The sequence below is a fragment of the Phallusia mammillata genome, chromosome 5 (assembly GCF_965637545.1).
Source record: "Phallusia mammillata chromosome 5, kaPhaMamm4.hap1.1, whole genome shotgun sequence".
NCBI classification, from domain to species: Eukaryota; Metazoa; Chordata; class Ascidiacea; order Phlebobranchia; family Ascidiidae; genus Phallusia; species Phallusia mammillata.
In genome coordinates this window covers 17,559,786-17,587,576 of record NC_137256.1, presented here as the reverse complement: position 1 = coordinate 17,587,576, position 27,791 = coordinate 17,559,786, and the positions used below count along the sequence as shown (strand labels likewise).

Genomic DNA, 27,791 nt, shown 5'->3' with positions numbered 1-27,791 from the left:
TTAAACAACTTCCTGACCAACAAGCGTCCTACTTTCAAGTAAACTGACTAAACAAAAAGAAAGACGTTTGGGCGATAATAGGTGCAAAGACTGTCACGATATCTTGCTATAAAGCGCAACATGTAATTTCCTGTCCCTAAAGGTAGCACCTTAACTGACAAAATAACCTTTTAATCCAAATGAAATATTGCGACAACACTGCACGCGGACCAAAATTTTGATATACAGGTTATATTTTATCGCTTACATTTCATTTATCGAAATCGCTGTTTTTGCACACAACAGAGACGTTTGCAATAAGCCATATAAGCAGGGTTGCCATACCGTCCTTATTTCTAAGATTTTCCTTATTTTGAAGGGCTATGTCTTAGAAAAGTTCATTGTCCTTAAATCTAAGAAATGTCCTTATTTTTGACTTGAGTCCTTCTTTTGTCTTATTTTCAACAATTAGTGTCAAATCCCTGCTACAAGTAAAAGTAAACCTAGACCTGAGCTGTTGTGAGATGCACGAAGTATTTTCTACGAGCATGGAGCTGCTGGAACAGATTGTTTCTGGCCAAATATTTGGCATGTGATATGTCACGGCTCGTATAAATGCAAGATTCGTTCAAAATCGTTTGTTTTGTTTCGTATAAAATTTTTATTTTCGGTTGTCCTTATTATTGGTTTCAAGTCGATGGCAACCCTGCATATAAGTATGGGTTATACGGTACATTTAGATATAAGGGCCCACTTACAACTAAAAAACTATTATACAAAGGTATTAGTATAAGTTTTTTATATCGGATGAGATCAAAAAGCGGGTTGAATGTCTACTGCTATCTTAAAGTTTTTGAGCTGTTTCGTTTCTTATCAATCTACTTGCAACCTAAAATAAACTACAATGCTTGTCGAAAAAAAAAACTGGTCAGAACATAGCACACAAAACTGTTTGCAGTTTATACGCAACCTAGTTTAAACAGGTCTTTATTGAGCTACTAAGCAGGAAAATTAAGCGTTGTAATTTGTTTCAGGAAAGTTGACTCCGGAAGTTGTACGCTTGCAGTGCTTGCCACGAATGAACGTGCATTTAGGGCAGTTGGTGTTACAATCTGGGTTACAGAACAGCAATGCGTCTATGTAATTGTGGTGTGTTCGAAAGGGGTCGCTTTCCGCCAGCAAAAAATCAGCTAAAATGGTGTATAATGTCCTCTTTCAAAACCATTAATTTCCTTAATAAGTTATGTAACATTGGAACAACGTATACTTTTTATAGGTTTAATTTCGAAACCAATACCCTGTTTACTTTTAGCAACATGCTATCTCTACGTTTATCGTTGTATGCTTTTCAGATAACTATAACCTCGAAGACGACACATTAGTGACACCCATGTAATGTTTCAAATTGATGGTCAAAGTTTTTCTGCACAAGAGGTTGCTTCAGAACATCTCGCCCGTCACAACTGCAACTACGGTGTGCAAAAGTAGCTCTACGAAAGTTTGTCAAAATATATTTAAGTCGCTTTTCCGCATTGTAGTTTCTGTTACGCACCAATAATATTTCCTAATGCAATAAGGCAATGCAGAATAGAAATTTGCGACATACCAAACTGCCACCTGTAAGTTACATCAGTAATCGTACTTTAATTCTTGTCAATCACTATCGACACGCAAGCATTGCGCTTCGTGGTGTGCAAAGTCAAGACAGCTCCTTTTGAAGTGTTTACTTACACGCACACCAACAGTGGTGACCCGATTAATAACATGAGTGCTTGAGACTAATCTGAATAAGCGCAGTCCAGGTTTAACCGGTTAGGCTTCTTATCAACTCTCTGGAAAAGTCACACACTATAATTCTCGCAACAACTGTCTCGTCGTCTATCCGGCAGGTCTGACCTAAGAGTGGAATTCTAAAACAGTTCGTCTCTGGTGTGCCCTAGAATTGCTGGACTTAAATTGTGGTTCTGGTAAAAGAAGAAGTTTTGAGACTTAGAACTGAATTCAGCGACCAGATAAGATATCTCTGCTCAAAGCCTGCCTCGCCTTTTTGTTGCACTGTTTCTTCTGAAGGCCAAACAGTTAAGTTGATAGCGAGTTCTCTGATAAATTGGGTCGAGCACCAGAAAATACAGTTATTTGTCTTTGAGACTGCGTTGATTGATTGATTGAGTTTCGACTAAAATTCTACCCGATTGTATTTCATTTGCCACCTTGGAGCCAGATAATTCTCACGTTTCTGAAACATATCACAGCTGGTGATCGTTTATATATTTGCTATATTTCTTGAGTAACAGCATAACTTTTATCACACAACTTCCAACAGAATCAACAGGGCTAACCGAATACGATAAAAGATAATGAATTTTAGACGCAAAACGATACTATTTGTAACACATCTACTTCCTTGTTAATTTTTGTTTGATTTACTTATTATATTGGCAACGTCAAAGGTCTTTCAGTAAGTCAACGCCATGACTTTTGTCATTTCACTGTTTCAGACTGTGAAAATATCGACTACAACCTTAAAACCTTTTAAAAACGTTACAAATGAAGCAGATTTAAACCGGCTATTAATGTCCCAAATATATGGCTGTTTCTCACAATCTAAAGTTTTGCATTGTGCTAAAGCTGGACCTGCAAGTCCTTACGTACAGCTATATCTGACTGCGGCAAAAGTAAACAAGCAACAACAAACTACTTTGTTGAAGTTCTGAAAAAACAGTTGCACCAACTGCACAATACAACGTTGTGCCTGTGTGAGGTAAGTAACTTGGTTAGATATTGGCGCTGCACTAAAATACATTTTCAGCATTTCCAACACAGACGAACTATACCCATTTATTCGCTGCGTTCGGCGGGAGTGTGGTTCAGTACACTTGTCATTTTATTGTAACTCCCGAGTTTAAGCAGAACTATCTGTTAAGTGATATTTGTCGGTTACATGAAGGCGAAACTATTAACATTTTGTATATACAGTCGTAGTTCTGCAAAAAAACGACAAGTTGGAAAAGTTTCGAAGCACTTTTAATTTTATCGCCACAGATGATTTATATTTGTTGCATAACTTGTATGTAAAAACGTATTTGCTAAAGATGCAGGTTGGAGGTGTTTTAGCATAATTACTTCTGAATGGAGTCAAATGCTTGATAGTTATAATGACGTTGCGACAAAAAACAGACAATTAAGTCAGTGTATGTGAAAATGCAAAACCAAACAACAATTCAAACACTTTTGGGAAAAGGTACGTAGGACCGATGATTAGCAAAATTATTGGTATGATTAGTACATTGTGCATGTACAGTTGAATTTCAACCCACTGATTTGCTTTATCTATAAGTCTAAGTAACCGGTGGGAGAATTTCTCAACCGTCACCTACGGTTATTTGGATTATAGGAGAGCAAAAGCGTTTAGTTGCAACTCATTTTTTGCATCTTAAATCTAAATTGTTTTTTCTGCACAGGCTGATACCTTCTTTCTTATTGTTTTAAGTTTGTTTTACGATTGTGCTCGTTCAGAGCCTATTTATTTTCCACGATAAACGTAAGCAGTCCAACAATACGATAAACTTAAACAGTCCAACCAATAATCGTATAGCTTTACAAAATAAACCATTTATAAAAAGCAAGTACAAATTGGTTGACTTGTTTGGCCATGTCTATTTGCTTTTAATACAGAGTTAATTGGGCGGTTAAGAACAATTATATTAAACGTACGCAATAAGGCCTCGGAGGAAATTTGAACTTCTGGCCAACAGCAAACTCTTTGTACAGATCTTGATAATGCGGTTTAAAGCAATGCATTGGAATTAATGTTAAAGATTTTCTGCTTCATCGGGTACGTGTTGCATCTCAACGTTGTTTAACTGAACTGTCATTTGAGGTTCTTCATTTGTGGAACAACACAAGAAAAAAATCTTGCAGTCAACCAACAAACTTATTGTCTTTCTTCGAAGTTTTCTGGAATTAAAAAAACATGTTACTACATTTTGCTTATTGTTTTTTTTGGGGGAATTGATAGAATTACCCCGAGGCAATGTTGTAGAAAATTGGGTTGAGGCACTCGCTTACGCGAACAAAAACGTATGCCACAATTAATTGATCGTATGTGCTTGCATGGTTGTTCGTTCCCTCAATAACGTGCATGTATCCTACAAAAATATACTTTTTGCAAAACGCGAAACAAGAACTTGCTTTTTTGTATTACTCAAATCCATGAAAACGTTATACTTATGTATGGGATGTAACCAATGTAGAAGGACAGGACAATCAACAAAAGTTGAGTAACCACAAACTTGTCTTCCCTGGCCCTTCTTTGTCTGGCTTCCTCTGTGAACATTTACAGTAAATTTAGTGCAAATATAAAACAAGTCGTTAAGTTTATTACCTGATATTTGAAGAGTTTTACGTCGTTTTCCATGCACCAAGATTAAGACAGAGAGGGCAAAAGTAAAAGATGTGATAAGGCACATTTCGATGATCCATATAACTCTTACTATGTACGTTACCCTGTTACAGAGGTTCATTGTCTGAACTATGTGTTAAGATACAAACTTATAAATTATACTGATATAAAGTTTTACCAAAACTGACATAAACTTTTACCAAAACCTAAAACAGACCATTGGAAGATTTCTCCTCTTTCTGAGTTAAAAGTAACAGCAAAATAGACCAAAACGATTGTCCATTGGATTGTCCATATGGCAACTGCTGTCCTCTGAAAATACATTAGTTGTGTTGTGCCTGCAAAAACAGTAACTCTTACTTAGCCTACCTTAGCTTGAGATGATGTTAATTTTCTGAATGGCCACCGGCATGCGACAAAACGTAGAATGGCAAAAATACAAACGTGTGTGGCAGTTACGCTGGATGTTACATACGACGTATATTCTGCAAACTAGAACATCATAAACAATCTTTGAATGTTATTTACCAGACTCAAAAATCAAAATATGTTTTTGTACAGACCACCAGTATTAAGTTGTATTCAGTTCTTCGCCAATCGTATATTCCGATTGCATAAATTACACTGCTCATCGCAGACAACACATCCGAAACACAAAGACTGACGGTCAATATATTAAAGGGTCCTCTGAAAGCCAAACTTTATTACCAAATCATTGCACTGCAAACTTGGAGACAAATTAATTTTTACCTGAGTTCAGGTGAATGCAAAATCGCGATTATGGTCAGTGAGTTGGCGCAAATTCCAAACACAGCCAAAAAAATTAAAATAGAAAAAGCAATAGTTCCAAATTCTGCAGTAATCATGATCAAATGTGACAATATAACACCTGAAAAATCACAAGTTTGCATTACTAATACAACGCAAAACGTATGAGTACTTAAATCTGAAATTAAGATATGATTTACAAATATGAAAACCTTAGTTTATAATTTCCAACTTTATATTTCTGTTTCGACTTTTCGACTAACAACGCGTTTGTGTCTCTTACAACATCAGCAAAATTTGTGCCTATTTCTACCCTTTTAAGTAATAAACGGCCTTTGTACCGATGTATACGCTTATGAGCACACAGGTGCACATGGCAAGTTACATCAACAAAGAAAAAAGGGGCACGTATACAAAGTTTAAATTGGTAGTCTTTTTATCTAAGTTAAAAAACCCACTTACTGTAGACATTTCTTGTGGCACTCTTTAAAAACACGTAACCAGGTTAAAATAGACGTAAACAGTGATAGCAAAGTGTCCAGGGTGAACCAGAGACAAGGTATTTTCGACTATGGTTAATTACTGAAAAGTTACGTCCAGGTAAAACCAGTGACGAAGAAAAGGTAGCATGAGGCTCTTCCTCTCAGCCTCACAATGCAAATGTGAGTGATTAAATGCACTGTTGACGTTGTTGGATTTCCCCCGTGTTGTCATGCTACGAAACCAAAACACGCATTGCATTCGTGACCATTAAAACGTCGGCGATTTGAGCTTTGTTATGCGTAGCCACCTGAAGGATTTTTTAAGCATGGCCAGATTTATTAATTTTTTGGGAAAATGCACATTTTCATCATATCTTTGTTGATTGCATCGGTATTTCTTAGTTTTCGTATTTGGACAAGCAAACTTTCTAAAGACATCGCAAACAAATAAACAATTTAATCGTATCTATTAATCTTAAATAATACTAAACTATGAGAAAGAATAACTCCAAGAAACCATACCGTACTTTTGTTTTATTCATTTCAAAATATTAGGTTTCTCAGTAATGTGTTTTTGTTTTTCATAGCTTTTTTTAACAACAGAAAGGTCTAATAAAAGCGACATATGTCATTGCATACATAAGGTGGAACAAATTCTGGTCTCTTTTTCTGTAGTGACGCCTTTAAATTGGTAATAACAACCCGATCTTCTGCTCCAGCAATTTCCATCAGCTGTGTCATGTTATACGGGTCGTTGATTGACTGACGCATAAATCTGACAAATGTCTGGAAAAACCAAAAAAAAATATTATAGATATAATCTGCAGTGTGAACTATTGTTTAGGTGTTGGCTGCTTATATATTTTCAATATATTTACCAGCTATCTTTGTCACTAACAGATAGAAACACGTTAAACACGTGAAATTAATTTTGGATACCTGTAAGTTAACAATATAAGTTATTTATTATTTTGTCCTTTACAAATTTTAAATGTCTGTAGCAGTGTTATTTCCTTTGTCATACCTTGGTTGTGCAAAAGCAAAACCTAAAGAATTGTGTATAACCAGTGGTGGGATTCAGCCGGTTCACTCCGGTTCTATAGAACCGTCTCACGAAATGAGATCAGCGAGCCGGTTAGCATTACTGGTTACTGTTAATGGACTTTTTTAAACAGAACCGGCTGAAAAGTATGACCTTTTGTAATAGAACCGACCGACAAAAAAATGAATTCAACCAGTGTGTATAACTTATATTTTCATAGATAGTCTCTCGTTTTGTTGCTGATCTAAAGCTCTTACCAACACTCCTAAATCTCGTAATTCTTGTGCTGGTGCTAACACGTCATCATTTGACATTGAATCAGTTGTGACTATCAACATATCCAAATGGTCACTTTGGAGTCGTTTGTCTTTCTTAAAGCGCTGCACGGCATATTTAAGCGCAACTCCTATGTTAACTAGACCATCATCTGTGAACAAAAAAGACGTTGATCATCACTCATAACGTTACTAAAATTGTATCTGGCGTTGATAAGGATTGATTGATTGGAGACATATTTTTCTATGTTTTAACTTGATAATCAATTATGATAGCAAGACTTTTGAATTTAAACAATGAAGCATGTCGTCTTATGGTGATTACTTATTAGACTTATAAACAGAACCGTGTATAGTGTTCCAGCAAAAGACTTAAATCTTGACTAATCTCAACCTAAACTCTCTTTTCAAGATTAAACAAATATATATTAGATTAATTTTCAGCGACTACTTCAGTTGTTTCTGTTGTATTCTTCAAGTTGTTGTATTCACGACACCAAGTAAACGGAAATAAAATAGAATGATTAAACTCAACATGCGCAGCATTATATAGGCAACGATTATCCATTTACATTCCACGGAAAACACGCCAGATTAGGAATAGTGTGCTTGCGGACCATACTTGAAATGTAAGGAATGCTGCACTGCGCTAAAGGCATACAAGGCTCGAAATGAGGTGCTAATTAAAACACAACGTTCGAAATTACAACGCAACAATAGAAATCCTTAACACCTCCCCAACAAGTATGAAAAACGATAATTAGCAACACAATAATTGTCGGGGTTTACGTTGTCGTTTTGAACGTCTCGGATTGCCGGGACCATATTCTAAATGTTCGGGGTCCGCGACCTTCGGTGGTGAGGATTGTGTCGTGTCAGGTATTGCCTCATTTATTCTCTCACTCACGGGGTTAGGATCATCCGCCGGATTTTCATCTTCTTCTGTTGCGTAACGAGGACGGAGTTGTTCATTATGACGTCTCCATATAGGTCCTCGCGGAATAACACGTACTTCAACGCTGCGACATCCATGTCGCTTGATAACTTTTGCTGCCACCCAGCGTGGTTGTTGGTTGTGCCTAGGACCAAAGTAAAGGGCATAACAAGGATCACCAACTTTGTATGAATAAACGTTTGCTCTTCGCACTAGAGACTGAGATTTGGTGGCGATCTTCGATTGGATCCCTTGTGTGGTGTGGGCTGGAGATGGAAGCAATGCATCAATCTTTGTACGCATCTGTCGGTGGTTTAAAAGCTCGCTTGGTGAATAACCACTTCCGGTCGGTGTTCGGCGGTACTGCATTAAAAACTCGAGCAGCGCTTCTTTAGGCGGACTTGACGACTTCCGAAGAGCCTGCTTAAAAGTTTGTACCAAGCGCTCAGCAGCGCCATTAGTGGCTGGATGGTAAGGTGCTCCTGTAACGTGAACTATTCCTCGCTCTTTGCAATAATTCTGAAATTGTTCGGACATGAACGTGGGAGCATTATCTGTCACAAGCGTGTGAGGATAACCGAAATGAGAAAAGTCGTTCTCCAAAAGATCGATTGTAGTTTTGCTGATATCGACTGCGTCGGATGAATACACGGGTATTTCGAATATGCGTCAATTAGCAGCAACCAGTTGTAACCCATGAAGTTAATTGCATGGTCAACATGTAACCGACTCCACGGCTTTTCTGGACTCATCCATGGATGCAGGGCAACTTTTGATGGAGCGTTCTGATATACCGCACACGTATTACACTTTCGGCAGAGATCAACGATGTCCCTGTCGATGTTTGGCCAGTAGACTGCTGTACGAGCCAACTGCTTCATACGCTGCATACCGAAGTGTCCTTCGTGTAGTAGTTTAAGAACTTTTGGTCGAATACTTTCAGGAATCACCGCTCGTGAGCCGTATAATAGACATCCGTAGCATGTGCTCAGTGATTCTTTAATTTTTCGAAAACTCTCTGCTGGATCATTTATATCCTCTACGCGAAATTTCGCCGGCCATCCTTCTCGAGTATAACGCATCACCTTGGTCAATGTAGGATCTTTGGCAGTCTCTTTCTGCAAAGAATACGAATCTGACGGTTGAACTTGTAAACTCAAAGTCCGAATATTGCAAACGGTATCTACATCGTGAGCACTTTCTTTTCCGTCAAAAACTGGATCTTGACCCACAGGTAAGCGGCTTAGGACATCAGCATTTTGATGCTCTGACGTTTTGCGGTAAACTATGTCGTATGAAAATTGATTTAAGAATAATGCCCATCGAGCTAAACGATTGGCTGCAAGGGCTGGAGTAGCCTTGTTTGGCCCAAACAGCGACAGCAAAGGCTTGTGATCGGTCATAAGGATAAACTTCCTCCCAAACAAGTATTGATAGAACTTCTTTAGAGCGTAAACAATTGCTAAAGCTTTTTTTTGTATTTGACTGTAATTTCGTTGACTGTCGGTCAATGTCTTCGATGCATTGGCTATCGGCCGGTCGCTACCATCTGGATAACGGTGAAACAATACAGCTCCGATACCAACGTAAGAGGCGTCACACGCAATTCCAACAGGCAACGTCTGGTCAAAATGCGTGAGCACGTTGTTGGATGACAACATACGTTTTAGTTGCTCAAATGCGTCTTGTTCTGTTTCTTGCCACTTCCACTCGACACCTTTTCTTGTAAGTCGGTGTAACGGTTCTGACACTGTTGAAAAATTCGGTGTCATGAACTTGCCGTAAAACTGCACAGAACCAAGAAACGAACGAAGTGTTGAGACGTTGTGCGGCGGAGGCATTTTAATGACGTCATCGACTTTTGCACCTTTTTCTACTCCGTCCTTTGATAATATGTGGCCCAAATACTCCACCTTGTTTTGGGCAAATTTGCATTTTTCCATGCGACAACGAAGACCCTTCTTGTTTAATCTTTCAAAAAGACGTCGCAGATTTTTGAGATGATCATCGGCAGAAGAACCACTCACGAGGATATCATCTAAATATACAGCAACTCCTGGTAAATCACAAGTAAGGTCATCCATGATTTTCTGAAAATAACTTGGAGCAGAAGATATACCAAACGGCAAAACGTTTTGCAGCAACACACCACGGTGCGTGCTAAGTGCCAACCTCTTTCTGCTTTCGGGGCCTAGCATGATTTGATTATACACATCCGCGAGATCTATCTTTGTAAAACCATGTCCACCCCCAAGTCTTCGTATTAATTCGTCTGGTAGAGGTAATGGATGACGATGCGTTTTAAGTTGGGGATTAACGCAAAAAAACTTTCGCAAAGTTTTCGGCACTCTTGTGCGAGATTTTGTTCCTCAATTTTGTCGATAATGTTGACCGGATTTTCTTTGTGAAGAATGTCGTCTAAAGAAATATGCATCTTCTTGATGGCGTCACGACCTAATAGATTCAGCTTAGGGATGCTTGAAACAAGTAACGTAATGTTACAATCCTTGTTTGACCCAGCATGTCTCGCCATAGCTGTAAAAGAACCTAGGATTGGCATGGGATGATCTGTAGCAGATTGATATCGCGTATCTGGGTCTCGAAGCTTCGGCTTTCCAAGACTTTTCCAGGCCGCAATGGACAGAAAATTTCCACCTGCAGCGGTGTCGAGTTCCATGATGCAAGTTTTCTTGTTGATAGAAATTGGAACCTCCAATTTTGGAACTTTAGCTACTTGGTTTGAAATATTTTTCACAGTAAACTTGTCGACACATTTTACTTTCATTGATTCGTGATACGCTTTCTTTCTGCAGACCGACTGTAAATGCCCACGTCGTTTGCAAAAACTGCAAGTTGAAGCCTTAAAACGACATTCACTTGCAAAATGGCCCTTCTTGCCACAACGATAACAATTATATGAGCTTGAATTCTCGTTCTGGAGCTCTGCAGAAGGAACCTCCCGGTGTCGCTGATTCCTTGGACGAAACTTGCGCACCTTGTTTACCTCACTTTGTTGCGTCCCGTAAACGGTTTCTTTAGCAACTCTAGCGGCGTCCTCCGTCTCCATGGCGACTTGAACTGCCCGTGCGAAAGTCAACTCGTCACTTTTAATTTTAAATACGGCCTTTAGAACTGCTTCATTTTTTACGGAACAAATAAAGCGTGTACGAAGTGCCTCATCTAACGGATCCTTGATGGATGGAAAATCACAGGTGCTGGCGCCTTGACGGATTCGTGCTGCCAGTTCCTGGATTGCTTCTCCTGGTTTTCGCTTCATTTCACTCCAGTAGCGAAATCGTTCCCGCACAACAAAAAGTTTGGGATCAAACTGGTCTTTCATGAAACCTACGATTTCTTCCATCGTCAAATCGTTGACTTGCTTCGGCGGCGAACTTTGACCTGCTAAATTGGCCAACAACTGATATACCGTACTAGTCTGGTTGGTCAAAAACACTTGTGCTTTGCGGTCATCGGACACAGCATGTGCCTTGAAAAACGTGCGAAATCTCGACCAATAATCTTCCCACAATTCCATGGTTTGATCAAACGCTGGAAAATTGGGCGTGGCTGTGCTGGAACTGGGCGTGGCGGAACTTTCAGATGTCGACGACTGCTTCAAAAAGTTCATCAAAGTTTCCATTTGGTCTTGATGTCGGCGTTCTTGCTCTTGGTGTCGGCGTTCTTGCAGTTCCATCTGTTTTTGCATGGCTTCTAAAAATTTCTCCATTATTAGAGATTTTATAGGACCAGGCTGCGTTTACCTCGTTCAGCTGGATCCCATCCTCGTCGCCAATTGTTGTATTCTTCAAGTTGTTGTATTTACGACACCAAGTAAACGGAAATAAAATAGAATGATTAAACTCAACATGCGCAGCATTATATAGGCAACGATTATCCATTTACATTCCACGGAAAACACGCTAGATTAGGAATAGTGTGCTTGCGGACCATACTTGAAATGTAAGGAATGCTGCACTGCGCTAAAGGCATACAAGGCTCGAAATGAGGTGCTAATTAAAACACAACGTTCGAAATTACAACGCAACAATAGAAATCCTTAACAGTTTCATTATCTTTTTTTCCTGTCTTTGCAAACTTTTGAGCACTAATTTCCCACCTGTCTTGGCGAACTTCTGAGCACTAACTCGTTTGAAGAACGCCGTGCTGTTAATCATGTCAGGATCATTAAAGTCGATAGCGTTTTCAGTATGCACTCTGCCGCTGAATGGAATCCTAGATACCCTCATTGAGTCTGGTCCAGTGTGGTATGCTCTGTAAGTCAAAACCAAAGACATGTTAAAGCAAAATATGTCACATAAACTGCAACTACCACAAGATTTGTAAAGAAAATCCCTTTACGTACATCCAATGATTGCTTTCTAAATACAGTTATTTTGATTTTGCTGATATGTTTTGGTTTGAGGTATTGACACCATATTTTTTTTCATTCTTACGTGAGAATTGACTTTACAACGTTATCTGCCACTTGTTTCCAAGCTACTTCGTTACTTGCATGCACCAAAACCATGTAATCGATAGGAACATACGGAGGACATGGTCCTGAAAAAAAAGACATGTGATTTTTGTCGTTAGTCTTTCACATAATTCCAAATACTAACTTGTGCAACATTGCTTCGGTTGACTCCACTGTCCGTTACGAAGACATCGCGATCTCCCAGCTTCTGGTGTGGGTTGAATCGAGAATCCATCACTGGTGCAAGTAAACTCACAAACTGAACCATGGTTGTTGGAATCACTGCATTTTACTTCTCCATTCCTAAACGTGTTGGAGATTGGCGGACATTTTGCATCAGCTGTAGAACAAATTAAAACATGTCACCAAATTATTTTATCAAATACATTATTGAACTCTGATTTCCTAGGAAAATACACAGCTGTTACCATTGGACCTTTTGCATCACATCAATACCCAATTTACATGTACTCAAGCATTTCAATTTATTACCTGTACACATAGTATTTCGGTTACATATCAAGGATTTGCAACAACATGTACAAATAGATGAGCTCTGATCTGTGTTGCATTGATGTTGAGAAGTCCTACTCCCAATAAAGTTCTAACAACATAAAATTCAAGCTTGGTTTGCTGATAATCAAGTAGAATAAATCCAGCCGGGAAGTAGCGTTCAATTTTCCTTTATTTCAGCTATCTGTCTCGGTTAGCCAATTACCTGTTTTTCACCAGCCTCACAGGCCAAGCGTTGTTTGCATCCTTTCCACACTATGTTTCGATTTTTTTCGCGACGTACAACTGTCGAACAGATATCCTGCATGAGAAAACGTAATTGGACAGAAATGTTTTTAAGTTTTTTTTTAATTCAAAGTTCTGCGTCAACAGTATTTTACGATCTGCAAACTATGGATCGTCAGCTTCGAGTAACAAACTGTTGTCGTCAGCTTCGAGTAACAAACTGTTTGTAAAATACAAACAATGGTCTTATTTGCGTGTTGAGAAGATGCTACTAAACACTACTAAAGTAAAAGATGCTTGAGTAAAAAACAACAGCAACACGAAGTTCAAAGTGATAGGTGTGACAGAATTAGCCCATTTATGATCATTAACTGGTATATGTTATGCAACTACGTATTTGACAAAAAAAAATTGTATGTTGATCACGACATTAGTTGCATAGGAAATTACCTGGTTTCCGGAACAAGAAACAGTCTCTCCGAATTTTGCACAATCTTGTACAGTTGCTGCTTGATCACATTTCCAGCATTGTAAACCTGTAGTTTTGCATTTATTTTAAACAATTTTATTAAAATGCATAGGAAGTCCAAACTAAAGTTAACGTTAAGTTTTAAAGTTTTTTGTGTGTGTTACAACGTGTCATTATGTATTTTACAATATAAATCTACAGGGATGCCAATAATTGTTATTATGGTATGTCTGGCAGCAACAGATTAAACGCTTGAAACAAGATTTCAGTTAACGTTAAAGCAAAGTTTCAACAAACCACAATTTAACTGCAATACAAAAATGCCTAAAAGTTGAAATAAGTAATTCGCAAACCTTTGGTGCCTTGCAAAAATCCAATGTGCAGCAAAAATCCAATGTAAAACCACATATTTTGCGGATCACAAATAAAGAGCCTCTATATACCTGAAGCTTGGTTAGCAGTTCTATCCTTTCTACCTAATAGCATACGAGCATTTGCAGCCTGCCGAAACTGCCTAAAAAAATGTGTTTTGAAAATAGCTAATTACGTGATAAATTACGAGTGTGAGTTGATGTTAGACATGATTTTTTGCTGTTTTCAGCTCCAGGCTATGTAAAGTTTGGTTCATTTTCAAGAAAAAGTTTGAACCGCATATAGCCCTGTAGGTGATAGCAAGTAAATATCGTACAAAAGTCAACAAGCTTAATTGCTCTGTAAGGTGTGTTTCTAAAATTAAGCTTCATTAGTAAAAAGGTAAAACCTGGGTTTTGAAACATACTTGAAAAAATATCAATTGGTACAATAAGCTGAGGTTATAAACAAACGTTTTTCACCACTAAATTTTTATTGCATCAAAAACCATTTAAATGTCAGTTTTACAGTAAAACAACGGACAAGTATCGTGGTAATGCAGAGTAATTATACACTCTGTAACTACGAATCGGGACGAAAATATGAAAACTTCTGTAGCAAATTTTATTTTTCTTGAATAACTACAAGCAACCATACCGTAGTTTTGTTTCATTCATTTCAAAATATTAGATTTCTCAGTAATGTGTTTTTGTTTTTCATAGCTTTTTTTAACAACAGAAACGTCTAATAAAAGCGACATATGTCATTGCATACACAAGGTGGAACAAATTCTGGTCTCTTTTTCTGTAGTGACGCCTTTAAATTGGTAATAGCAACCCGATTTTCTGCTCCAACAATTTCCATCAGCTGTGTCATGTTATACGGGTCGTTGATTGACTGACGCATAAATCTGGCAAATGTCTGGAAAAACCAAAAAAAATATTATAGATATAATCTGCAGTGTGAACTATTGTTTAGGTGTTGGCTGCTTTAAGGGGTACAAGGGCTGTGTCACAAATGTTCTAAACCGCCCCTTGACAATGTCGCGCGACCCAATTACCACGGATCACGGGCAACGTCTGTTTGTCTCTAGAATCTATCGTTGCAGGCGCTATTGTGTTGTCATTGTTATAGTGTGCCAGTTTTATCGTGCGCCGTTGCCCGTTGCAGTGTCCATTGTTTTATCTAAAGGAAATCGTCACGGCATGTTAGTGCCTTTTACCCTTTTCATTGTTGCATCAACGTTATAAGAGCGCCCATCTAACGATAACATAATATAACAGAGAATGATATAGAACGTGATAGAGATAATTGCGAAGTAGTGCTGAATTGTTTTTGTTGTTTTGATTACTGGTGGTTGGACGTGAATAAATGTAAAAGAAAAGGTTTGCTGCCGATCAGAGAACTTCCGATGGTCAGTCCCAAACTTTTGCGTACCCGTGAAAACGGGAACATGACAGGCTGTGCATTTTACCAATATATTTACCAGCTATCTTTGTCACTAACAGATAGAAACACGTTAAACATGTGAAATCAATTTTGGATACCTGTAAGTTAACAATATATTTATTATTTTGTCCTTTACAAATTTTAAATGTCTGTAGCAGTGTTATTTCCTTTGTCATACCGGTTCACTTCGGTTCTGTAGAACCGTCTCACGAAATAAGATCAGCGAACCGGTTAGCATTACTGGTTACTGTTACAGCGAGAAATTACTTGCATGTGCTTTCTTTCCCTGTTTCTAGGCCACGTCAGTAATCTCACTTCATTGACTATGACGTAACAAAGCGTCTGCCAGGATTGGTTAGAAATCTCCAAACGTAACAATGTGTGTGATGTCATCAGTGTCGCAATCTTGTGCTGACCACGTTTTACAGTTTCTTTCTGTGCTGTAAGCAGCAGTTTTAGTTGTCGCAGTTCATAGTTGATTCAATTTAGTTTTGGAAATGTTTTGTTCTAACATTAGTGTTTTATGTGTAGCTATAAAAACATGAAAGTTAAAGTTATTGAAATGCTGAAACGTCTTAGTCCGTCAAAGTGCCTGTAATTTAGTCCTGGACTCCTAACAAGTTGGTACGTAATTGAATGTGTAAAGCGTGTTAGTTAAATGTCGTGATAATGTTGTGTATGATTTAAGAAGTATTGACTTTCTTAACGTAACATATTTCTTTGTGAAGTTTATCGGTCATATTGAATGTGCGTATTATTGCCGATTGTGACACGTTTCTGTTCGTTTAACAGAGAACCAATGCTGTTGTGCAACCAAGGAGAAATTTGTACCATCAGGCAGACAGTGTTGCGATCAAGACAAATGAGGAAACCCCCTAGTGCGGCGGTCGGTGCAGATCCAGGCTGCACAGATTTTTAAGTAAATTACGGCCGCTACAGGTTACTGTTAATGGACTTTTTGTAACAGAACCGGCTGAAAAGTATGACCTTTTGTAATAGAACCGACCGACAAAAAAATGAATTTCACCAGTGTGTGTAACTTATTTTGTCATAAATAGTCTCTCGTTTTGTTGCTGTTCTAAAGCTCTTACCAACACTCCTAAATCTCGCAACTCTTGTGCAGGTGTCAACACGTCATCATCTGACATGGAATCAGTTGCGACTATCAACATATCCAAATGGTCACTTTGGAGTCGTTTGTCTTTCTTAAAGCGCTGCACGGCATATTTAAGCGCAACTCCTATGTTAACAAGGCCATCGTCTGTAAACAGAAAAGACGTTGATCATTATCAATAAGGTTCCCAAAATTTTATCTAATGGTGAAATAGATTGATGAAATGTAGTCAGAATTTTATGTTTTAACTTGATAATCACGGAGGTTAGCAAGCGTTTTTATTTAAATCTAAGCAACAAAATGTCGCCTTTTTGGTTACAACTCATAGATTTACAAACAGGTACGTGTATAGTGTTTAACTTAAAAAACTTCAATCTAGACTTAAACCCAACTTAAAATCTTTTTTTTTGCGTGGAATAAACAAATATATCTTAGATTAATTTTCATTCACTATTCCAGTTTTTTTATGCATCTTGACGATTACTTTCCCACCTGTCTTGGCAAACTTCTGAGCACTAACTCGTTTAAAGAACGCCGTGCTGTTAATCGTAGGAGGGGTATTCTTAAAGTCGATAGCGTTTTCAGTATGCACTCTGCTGCTGAATGGAATCCTAGCTATCCTCATTGAGTCTGGTCCAGTGTGGTATGCTCTGTAAGGCAAATCCAAAGACATGGTAAAGCAAAATAAAAACTACTACAAGATATTTAAACAAAGTCCCTTTACGTACATCCAATGATTAAAAAAAAACTTTCTGAATACAATATTTATGCTAATGTATTTCGATTAAGCAGTGGTTCTTAAGCTTTTTACTTGCAGGACCCCATTCAAATCACCACAAATTTTCGCTCCCCCTTCTGCATTTGCTTAAATAACAAAACCATTGTAATTTAATTTTTATAAAGCATCCCCGCACGCCGCACACCCTAAGAACAGTTCTTGTACCCCCTGGTTAAGAACCCCTGGATTAAAGGTTTTGACACCATATTTTTTAATATCTTACGTGAGAATTGACTTTACAACGTTATCTGCCACTTGTTTCCAAGCTACTTCGTTACTTGCATGCACCAAAGCCATGTAATCGATAGGAACATACGGAGGACATGGCCCTGAAAAAAATATATAACTTATATCTGATTTTTGTCTATAGTGTGTCACATAAGTTCAAATACTAACTTGCGCAGCACTGCTTCGGTTGACTCCACTGTCCGTTACGAAGACATCGAGATGTCCCAGCTTGTGGCGTGGGTTGGATCGAGAATCCATCACTGGTGCAAGTAAACTTACAAACTGAACCAGGATTGTTGCCATTACTGCAACTAACTTCTCCGTTTCTGAACGTGTTGGAGATAAGCGGACATTTTGCATCAGCTGTAGAACAAATTAACATATGTCATCAAATTATTAGATCTAAATACATTATTTTTGTTTATGTCAACATGAACAGCTGTTACCATTGGACCTTTCGAATCACACCAATACCCAGTTTGTATCTACTCAAGCATTAAAAATTATGACCTTTACACATAGTATTTCGGTTACACATCGAGGATTTGCAACAGCATGTACAAATAGATGAGCTCTGATCTGTGTTGCATTGATGTTGAAAAGTTCTACTCCCAATAAAGTTCTAAAAAAAGCCTGGTTTGCTGTTGAACAAGTACAATATATCCAGCCGGGAAGTGGCGCTAGAGATCGACTTTTTTGCCAAGCAATCTGTCTCGGTTAATCAATTACCTGTTTTTCACCAGCCTCACAGGCCATGCGTTGTTTGCATCGTTTCCACACTATGTTTCGATTTTTCTCGCGACGTACAACTGTCGAACAGATATCCTGCATGAGAAAACGTAATTGGTCAAAAATGTTGTTCAGATAGTTTTTGAAATCTGCAAACTGTGGATATGTCGTCTTTAGCTTTAAACCGTTTGACGAAATACATACAGTGGTTTTATTTGCGTGTTAAAAGGAGGCTACTAAAGTGAAAATGCTTTACAAAATCCACCAACACGAAGTTCAATGTGATGGGTCTGACAAAATTAGCCCTTTCATGATCATTAATTAGTATATGTTATGCAACTACAGATTTAACAAAAACTGTTGTAGGATGATCACTGCATTAGTTGCATAGTAAATTACCTGTTTTCCGGAACAAGAAACTGTCTCTCCGTATCTTGCACAATCTTGTACAGTTTCTGCTTGATCACATTTCCAACATTGTAAACCTTTAGTTTTGCATATATTTTAAACAATTTTGATACAATGTATATAGGGTTTCAACTAAAAGCATGGCGCCCTCTAGGGAAGCAATAGCTTATGTAGAAAACGTTTAAAACAAGATTTCAGTCAACGTTAAAGCAAGGTTTTAACAAAATACAAATTAATTGCAAAATAAAAATACCCAAAAGTTAAAAAAAGTGATTCGCAAACCTCTAGTGCAGTGGTTCTTAACCTTTTTTCCTTGCTGCACCCCTTTCAAATCACCAACCAATTTTCGCACCCCCTTTCAAATCACTAACCAATTTTCGCTCCCCCTTCTGTAATTGCTTAAATAGAATAGACCTAACCAACCTTAATGATTCAGCATCCCCGCACCCCCTAGGAACAGTTCTCGCACCCCTTGGGGGTGCGTGCACCCCAGGTTAAGAACCCCTGCTCTAGTGCCTTGCAACAATCCAATGTACAGCAAAAATCCAATGTAAAACCACATATTTTACCAATTATAAATAAAGAGCCTCTATATACCTGAAGCTTGGTTACCAGTTCTATCCTATTTACCTAATAGCATACGAGCATTTGCAGCCTGTCATTGACTGCATCAAAATGTGTTTTGAAAATAAGCTAATCGCGTGATAAATTATGGGTGTGAGTTAATGTTAGATATGATTTTTGACTTTTTTCACCCCAGGTTATGTAAAGCGCGGTTCGTTTTTTCTAAAAAAAAGGCCGCATAACTTACATCAATCAGGCCCTGCAGGTGATAGCAAGTAATGGTCGCACAAAGTTGAAAAAGCTTAATTGCTTTGTATTAAACTGTGTTTCTGAAATTATGCTTCATTTCTTAGCATAATGTGTAAAAAAGTCAAAAACTGTGCTTTGAAACATAATTGTAAAAATATTGGAAGAATAAGCTGAGGTGATAAACAAACGTTTATCACCACTAAGTTATCTATTGTACCGAAAATCATTTCAATGTAGCAACCAAACTTTCAAGAATGCGAATATGCCCTTCAAATTTATACCAGAAAAAAGTTTAGAAACTAATAGCTATGTACCCAAACTTATAGGTTTGATTTAAAATCACCTTCACACCCATATGTTTTACACTAAATAGGCTTTCATAAAGTAGTCAATAATTGACGATCGCGTAAATCAAAAGAAGGATAGTTCCTAACATGTTGCCGATTAAGATAAATAATGTGAGAGACAATCCTTCATTTGAAACAAATTTTTACCTAAAACAACAATGTACCCAGTTAAAATGTACGATAAAGTTGTTTTAACCGAAGTTTCCCCAAGTCTTATAAAACTGGCATATGTGGTTGCAGACATATTGCTGCATAAATCCTGTTCTTGACTTTTGAAAAGACCCGCTTGGATGGGTGATTGTGATCCGATCTCTTGCTCCAGCAATCTCTAGAAGCTCGTATTGCACTGACTTTTGCTGCTGGACCGTATGAATCTTGCGAAAGTGTAAAACTCAAAAATATTACAAACGAAAGACGAATGTGGTGGTTGAAAAAAAGTAGCGCGCCCCTGGGTACAATCCGTTTTCGTTTCACAAACACCCTAAACTACAACACATAATAACACACGTCGAATTGACCTAATTTCTAACTGCTTTTTATTAATAAACATACAACCAATGAAAGCTACATTCTTTCCCAAACGCAAATTAAGTCAACTTTCTAACCAAAACGCCAAAATCTCGCAACTCCTTTGCTGGACGCACTTCATCGGTAGATGATCAAACCAACGCTAAAATTCTAGCACGGCATCCTGATTGATCGACTGAACTAAAAACTACGCTTGTTCGTGCTGTGATAAATATCCACGGCATACCCGGAAAGAGAGCAAATTGTTGCAAATGGCATGTTTGAGAAACTGTTGCGGTTGTTTTAAACGCCAAGCTATAATTTGTGTCGAAGCAATTTTTTATAATTTGACCTTCCGTGAAAGTATGGTATACACCATTATCGTTCTATAGTTACGTTTAAAATTTAATCAAAACTTAGATTTAAGCTGTTTTAACGAACATGATGGCGAAAAATTTAGACCCACTAATATCCGATAATTTTACTTTTTAGATTGAGACGTACAATAAATCATAGGTTATAAACCGTTGGGAATGGTGTAAGTTTACATTCTGACTTTTTCAAGAAAATGAAAAATGGGGTACTTACTTCTTTAAGAACATAAACGTACTTTGTTGCTGGATTAGGCCTAAAACAAACCAAAACTGCGAATATATGATTACGGTTTGTAATAGTAAGTATATTACGGATAAATTCAGTATGTCGAGAGTACAAAAATACAGTTGTGTTTTAATTAGCTTTACAGTGTTCATAGAGACACGAATGAATCCTTAGTGACCAGATGGATATGTAAATAAAAAAATTCCATAATAACTGCGAAAAATTGCATGATAGATAATGAGGTGTTACAACCGAATGATTACACAATTTAGGCGTGAATTTTTTTTCATGGTAGTTTCTGTTTTGGGCTCATTTAGACATCAAATGTGATTTAGACATAGAAGCCCAATCATTCGTTATCGCGCGGTGTTTTCGTTGCGTTGTGACGTGCTTGCGTTTCATTTTTTTCCCTTTGTTTATCGTACACTGTTCTAGTCACATTCAGTGTTATTTACCCTGGTGAAGACGACCTGTATAGGACGTCGAAACGTCGGAATAAAAACACATTTGCCAGAAGAGCTCTATTAACTTGATACTATGCCTGGCAGCAATAGCTTATTTATCAAATGTGATCCTAAATATGCCACAATTTAATTTTCAGAATTAAAAGGGTCAACCCTTTTATGTTCGTTTCTATTTTTGTAACGACAGGGCAGAAGTGTGAATGAAGATTAACGCTGTCGACGGTTTTTGTTTAGGATAGGTAAGCAACGTTGGGAAATCAAGCTGTTGTGACACAGATTTTAATACCATCAACCCAAAAATATCAAAAGGTAAAGGCCATGAATTAGTCATCCACCCAGTCAGAAAAATTATCTCCAGCCATCCATGACTTTTCCCCCGAAATGGAAACCCGGGGAAAAAGTAGGATGAAAAGTTGATACTGAGCCGATGATATCAGGAACCTATATCTACCTAACTTGCCATGAAACTTGACGCCGGACCACAGATAAATCATAGATAAGAATTTTTGTATGGTTCATCTGCGAGCCTTTGCCAGCTTTTCTCCGTTTTTTCTTTGGACCTTTTTCGGTTACCTGACAATTTTCACCATTTTAACTATGTTCAGCTATAATTTACTGCGTTTTTATCCCACTGACTTCTCCAGCAAACACAATACATCAAATATGGTCTCTCTGCAATATATTTTTAGCGCATAACGTTTACACCATTGCCAGTACTCACACTTCGACAAATAAAAGTTCGACGTACAAAATAAACAGCCCAGGAAACACCCAATAAACAGCATCTTCCAATTCACTTTATGACACTGCTGGATAATTTGCTTCCTTTCATCTCACCTACAGATACAGACAAAGAGTTAAATTACAATTGTACAGGAAAAATAAAAACTTACCATAACAATAATTGACTTTCATGATGTCAATCAGACTTTTTGCTGCCACGTATCGGTTTTGGCTTAAACTGAATCTAAATACTAATTCTCACTTGTCTTTACTTACAAATTGCTTAAAAAGTTATATTTACTTTATGAATAATAAACATACACTTACTGGAGTAAAGCTGTTGTCACCAAGACCACTCACGGTGCATTCTTTTGCCAAATACTTCCTTACGAACAGTTCTACGAATTCTAGCTAGCAGTTGCTGTATTCTAAGCGTCCTCTACAGAAAGTACAATAACCGCAAATGATTGTCTCCTAGCATTGCGACTTTTTGATTTCTCAAATAGAACACGATGTGATTGGACAACGTCACAATTTACATTGTCATTCGTTGTTTAAAAAATTAGAGGTTTGTGGCTGATTGGCCAGAAGGTTTTGCATCACTAAGCCCCACGTTTTTGAACTTTCTTAAACCGTATTAGAAACCATGCGACAACCTCATTTTTTATCACAAAACGATCACGCTCGACTGAAACCCAAAAAACTGCTGCGAGTTATGCTCATGCACTGCCAACACATCTGTGACAATTTTCAAAGATAGCATAATAAACGGTCGGGTTATTTGTGCTGATAATGATTATATTAATGACAAACCCAAATTAATAAACTGTTACTGCCAGACATAATTTATAACCGAGTATTGCTAGCAGTTTTATTATATACAATCGAAGTTTTGACATACTATACAAACCCAACTGTATCGGTTAAATATGTTAAACGGCAGAGCATTTGGCGATCTACCTGTCATATCTGGCGTTTATGTTTGTGTCATGTGTGGTTTTGGTATGTATGGCCCATACCACTGCACAACACAGATTTATCTTTCACGTTGATTTGTGTTATACAAACATGGCAGAAGGTAGATGTCGTAAGGATACGTGGGGGAAATTTTTTGCTTGGCCGGAGAAAAACATAAGAAAATTTCTGACTGGAAAATGCATTTTCAAAAGTTAGGTTAAATATATACTATAATTTTGTCATTGATGACTACAAACTATCCTACATATTTTTTCAAGCAAATAAAGTCGCACAATAATTCAAGTAACCTGTACCAGCGCCGAACAAAGTCCAATCTAAATATTGTTAGTATTGGTTGAATAACGTAAGTATTGAGGTCAAAACATGTGAGATTTATACCGCTTGGTACATAACGCCAAAAACTAATAATCTCTGTAAGGCAATTCTGCATCGCCACGTTGCCAAAGATCCCTGGGCAGAGATACATTATAACTCGATTTATGTACAAAACGTGAAAAACCATAAAACATAAAAACATAAAACAACTTGCTGGTCCTGCCCAGAGGCCTTACGACATCAACGGTCAAGTATCTCAATTTATATACACAACGTCTAAAACCATAAATCTCAAAACATAAAACAACTTGATGGTCCTGCCTCGAGGCCTTACAACATCAACGGTCAAGCATATAACATATGCCAGCGGGGGACATGGTAATGCAGAATAATTTTGTACTCTGTAACTACAAATCGGGACGAAAATATGAAAACTTGCATTACAATTTTTGTTTTTGTTGGAGTTTTGCAAGTTTCACAAGGTAACACAAACTTGATATTAAAATCCAAGCGCAAATTTACATTGCTGTTGAAGAATTTAGTACATGAGGCAAATGTAGTAAAGTGATAGTGGTTACGGCAATTAAGATACTTCGCGTAATTCATAAAGATTTCGTTTCATTTGTCATTGTAGGATTACAATGCTGGCAATGTGACCAAGCAACAAGTTTGGAAGATTGTAAACTCATTGGCCAGGCGGTAAAATGCATTGATTCCCAGGTATTTCGAATGTATTATAAGGTATTGTAGTTATTGAGTTACTCAAATTGACTTAATCTTGGAACAGCCACATTTAGCGAAACTTCAGTTATTTTATGAAAATATGCTTCCTTTAACTTTCAGACCAAAACTATTAACTTAACAGGTAGATTGAAACAAGCATTTTACTCAAACCACTTCCAGTGCAAAAATCAACTAAACTAAAATTAAATCTGGTAAATAAAAACCTGTAACTTTAATCTTCTACAGCACCGACTTTATTAACACTGATAATACATTTACGACATTTTTTATTAAATCTTGAATTAAAGGGAAGTGAAACTCTATTCTACAGGACATTTGTTCGACCGTAGTGAGACGCAGAGACTCAGAAAATTTAATATGGAAAGGTTGCAAACAGAGGACAGCTTGTCAATCCGATGAAAAGCAGGTATTTTACTGATGTTTGAGCCAATAAACAACCTCTGTATCATACAAGTTATGCAGTAACTAACAATGGCTAAGGAAAACGTACATTCGTAAGTGGGATGGTGGAGCTACTAACGCGGCAGACCCACATTTAGCTAACTTTCGTGGCGCAAAGCGCTCAATTATTAATTTACGGTTGAAGAGGGGTAGGGTTGGAAGGTAAGTTTTATATTCTTTACATTAGAAATCAAGTTTTATCTTTGTGCCACCTTTTTAAATTTAGCGCTCTGCCGTGGGGCATGGTGTTACTAGATTTTCTAAGTGGGACCCTGAAGCGTCTATGCAGACCAGCGACCATGGCCCACCGAAATAAACATAGTACGTCAATGACCCATTGAAGGCATTATACCGAATCAACCGGTCACTGATCATTCCCACATGGCGAGGCACACAGGCTTTATAAATCTAGCCTGGCAGGAGATTTTTACACGTGAATGCTTTCATTTGGCAAAACAATTTCTTAAATATCCACTGTCAGTATGTTAACCGAGCCTAATCCAACACTAATTAGTGTGCTACTTCAAAGCTAGAAAGACAATTGTTTTAATTGTTGTTTTTCATAGAACTTTCTGGGTCGTCGTTCTCGTCAGCATCAATGTAACAATGACCGTCCCTCTTCTCTTTGCACTTGCTGTTGTGAAACCTCCATGTGCAACGAAAACAACATGTGTGCAGGTGATATTCACTACAAATCATAGACTATACCATTCCAGTAAAAATTACCACAGAATCCTTTTTTATCATAAAACGTAGCTAAATGTCAAACTAATTCCATTTTACAGCCAATGCACAATGTCAACCAGTACCGACTGCCTTCTCTAATGGTGAAGTAAGATGCAGTGATTCAAACAATCCTGGTTCAGTTTGTGAGTTTACTTGCACCAGTGATGGATTCTCGATTCAACCCACACCAAAAGCTGGGACATCTCGATGTCTTCGTAACGGACAGTGGAGTCAACCAAAGCAGTGCTGCGCAAGTAAGTGAAAGCATTTGTTTTGTTAGTTCAATTTTGTAAACAAAGTTTAACACTCATATTTAGGGCCCTGTCCTCCATACGTTCCAATCGACTACATGGTTATGGTACATGCAAGTGACGCGGCAACGTGGCAAATGATGACTGATAAACTCGCGAAATCTTCAATCGGGTGAGAATGCAATGATGTCTTGTTTTGCAATGCAGAACCGCTTTAAATTTAGATTAATCAGAATGAAAAATAGTTCATATAATCCATCTTTAAGTAGTTTGATCGGGTTTTTATACTTTAATTAACGGTACCCAATTGCGCATAAAGTTGCCACAGTAACACCGAATTACGTCTAATTTAAATCACATATGCAGGACGTACAACACCGGTTTGGACTCAATGAGATTGGCACGCATTCCTTTTAGTGGCGAAGTCCACCTTGAGAATGCAATTACGTTTCAAGACACGCCTCTCGACATCAACAGCTCGTCGCTTTTCGAACTTGTTAAGATGCAGAAGTTTGCAAAAACTGGTAAAAACTAGTGATGCACCGAAGTTTCGGTTGGCCGAAACATTTCGGCCGAATTCGCTGTTTTCCAATGTTTCGGTTTCGGCCCGAACTTTTTTGAAAATTCGGCCGAAACCGAACTTTTTTATTGCATGGAATTAAGGCCTTAAATTTCATTTACGCCCATACGAAACATCATTAATTAACTATTTGTTGTATCTATGAAATACCAGCCACGTTGTCTGCAAAATATTAGATGTTTAGCAAAGTTTACCCAGTGTGAAAGTGATTTTAGTTTGTCAAAATTGAGTTCACTCGCATCAACAACACAAGGTTTAATTGAAACCATCCAAAAAACGGGGATTTTAGGTTTCGGTCTGATTCGGCCGAAATATTCGGTTTCGGCCAGAACCTTTTTAGGCGGGTTCGGTGCATCACTAGTAAAAACAATATTGTGCTGATATACTAAATCGTTGCCCCAACCGTTTATTATAATACAGCTTTTACAAAATAAAAAATAGCTCCATATGAATGTAATACAGTTTGCCTCCTCCCAATCCATGCAACCACAATGACAGACTGCAGGTCTACCACTGCGAATGAACTAAAGACAGTAGCAATGTTTGTGTAACTCTGATACCTCTGGTATTCAATTAGATTTCCGTCATTGACCCTGTGTTTTTCAGAGGATGGTCTGGTTAACATCGGTGCCGCGCTTAAATACGCTCTGAGCGTTTTTGATGCGGACGTACGACTTCGTAAACACCATCTCGATGTTGTCATTGTTACAACCGACGCCCAATCTGATGATGAAGTGTTAGAAACTGCACAAGCCCTACGAGACTTAGGTGTTTTGGTAAGCTCTTTTTTTCTTTTTATGTGGTCTATTTAAAAACTTAAAACTATAACTTATTTACGAAACTAAATGTTTTGTAAACTTGAATCAGTCATTGTTATTTGTTAGGCAATAACATCTAATTCATTTGAATAGGAACAGAGGAGCCATTGTAGCGGCAGAGTCGACATGAAGCTTATAACATTGCCCAACTAAAGCATAGGTTACTGAGCTGACTGACTAAAGTTTACTTAAAGCTTCAATTTTTTATGACGATTTGCAACTAAAATATTTTAGTGCACGGGGTTCAGGACGAATTTCCTACCAGCGTAGTTTTGAAAATAGGCGTTTTACAAACGTAATTTATTTGTTCTTGCACGCTTCCCAGACGTTTGTTCGATTCGTCGGGGATAAGGAATTTAACATGACCCAACTTCTGGAGATTGCTGGAGACGAGGAGCGAGTTTTTATTACTGATTTGGGACCTTCTAGATCCATTTCGAGCTCTGAACTTGTACAAACATACGTGTGCAATGACATATGTCGATATCATTAAACTCGGAAAATTATCGTTTGGGCAAAATAAACAACTCAGAAGGAACACAAATAATTTGATTTATTTTTTCACTGAGGCGAGTTTGCGTGTTAAAACTGCTTTACAGTTTTCAAACGAAGTTATAATGTGAAACGGTTTTGAATGTGTGTCTTTGGTGTTTGTACCTAGAAATACTTATAAAAGTAAAAAGTGTTTCTGACCGAGTTTAAAGGGAAGCACTGCATTATTGTTATTACTTGAGATCACAATTTAACTCAGCGATTCCCGATACATTGGGCTTAGAGTATGTCAACTACTAGCGTGGTGGTTCTTAATCTCAGATATCGTAAAGAACCTGTTTCAGTAGGCGCAAGGATGATAAATTGTTGAGG

At 37.8% G+C, this 27,791-nt stretch overlaps 2 protein-coding genes and 3 long non-coding RNA genes across 9 annotated transcripts; 2 read left to right on the top strand and 3 right to left on the bottom strand.

Moving 5' to 3' along the window:
* Positions 1-3,014: 3,014 nt before the first annotated feature.
* On the bottom strand, positions 3,015-4,122 carry LOC145230606 (uncharacterized). Its single transcript, XR_013860695.1, has 2 exons — positions 4,004-4,122; positions 3,015-3,936 (listed from the first exon to the last, which is right to left on the bottom strand). It is a non-coding gene; the product is annotated as an uncharacterized LOC145230606 (long non-coding RNA).
* A 113-nt stretch (positions 4,123-4,235) lies between these two features.
* On the bottom strand, positions 4,236-7,139 carry LOC145230605 (uncharacterized). 3 transcript variants are annotated; one of them, XR_013860693.1, is made up of 4 exons: positions 6,931-7,139; positions 6,271-6,417; positions 4,364-5,864; positions 4,236-4,305 (listed from the first exon to the last, which is right to left on the bottom strand). It is a non-coding gene; the product is annotated as an uncharacterized LOC145230605 (long non-coding RNA). The 3 variants fall into 3 exon arrangements; XR_013860694.1 differs by lacking the exon at positions 4,236-4,305 and having other exon boundaries at positions 4,634-4,693; positions 4,751-5,864; positions 6,931-7,138; XR_013860692.1 differs by lacking the exon at positions 4,236-4,305 and having other exon boundaries at positions 5,352-5,864; positions 6,931-7,128.
* A 2,206-nt stretch (positions 7,140-9,345) lies between these two features.
* On the bottom strand, positions 9,346-14,455 carry LOC145230601 (uncharacterized). The gene is made up of 9 exons (XM_080096072.1): positions 13,917-14,455; positions 13,545-13,630; positions 13,075-13,170; positions 12,849-12,960; positions 12,502-12,696; positions 12,337-12,442; positions 12,000-12,154; positions 11,644-11,685; positions 9,346-11,593 (listed from the first exon to the last, which is right to left on the bottom strand). The coding sequence occupies exons 1-9, from the start codon at positions 13,969-13,971 to the stop codon at positions 10,146-10,148; spliced, it is 2,295 nt and encodes a 764-aa protein (XP_079952198.1). The 5' UTR covers positions 13,972-14,455; the 3' UTR covers positions 9,346-10,145.
* Positions 14,456-15,202: 747 nt separating this feature from the next.
* Positions 15,203-18,426, top strand: LOC145230607 (uncharacterized). Of its 2 annotated transcripts, none has more exons than XR_013860696.1 (3): positions 15,203-15,463; positions 15,660-15,987; positions 16,156-18,426. It is a non-coding gene; the product is annotated as an uncharacterized LOC145230607 (long non-coding RNA). The 2 variants fall into 2 exon arrangements; XR_013860697.1 differs by lacking the exon at positions 15,203-15,463 and having other exon boundaries at positions 15,869-15,987; positions 16,156-16,343; positions 16,487-18,426.
* Positions 18,427-23,715: 5,289 nt separating this feature from the next.
* On the top strand, positions 23,716-27,488 carry LOC145230603 (uncharacterized). Of its 2 annotated transcripts, none has more exons than XM_080096074.1 (9): positions 23,716-23,849; positions 24,002-24,108; positions 24,422-24,517; positions 25,119-25,230; positions 25,338-25,532; positions 25,596-25,701; positions 25,896-26,053; positions 26,716-26,885; positions 27,253-27,488. In XM_080096074.1, exons 1-9 carry the CDS (start codon positions 23,795-23,797, stop codon positions 27,418-27,420), a joined length of 1,167 nt encoding a protein of 388 aa, XP_079952200.1. In that variant the 5' UTR covers positions 23,716-23,794; the 3' UTR covers positions 27,421-27,488. The 2 variants fall into 2 exon arrangements, with proteins under 2 accessions (XP_079952200.1, XP_079952202.1); XM_080096076.1 differs by having other exon boundaries at positions 23,717-23,849; positions 24,002-24,087; positions 27,253-27,487.
* Positions 27,489-27,791: the final 303 nt, after the last annotated feature.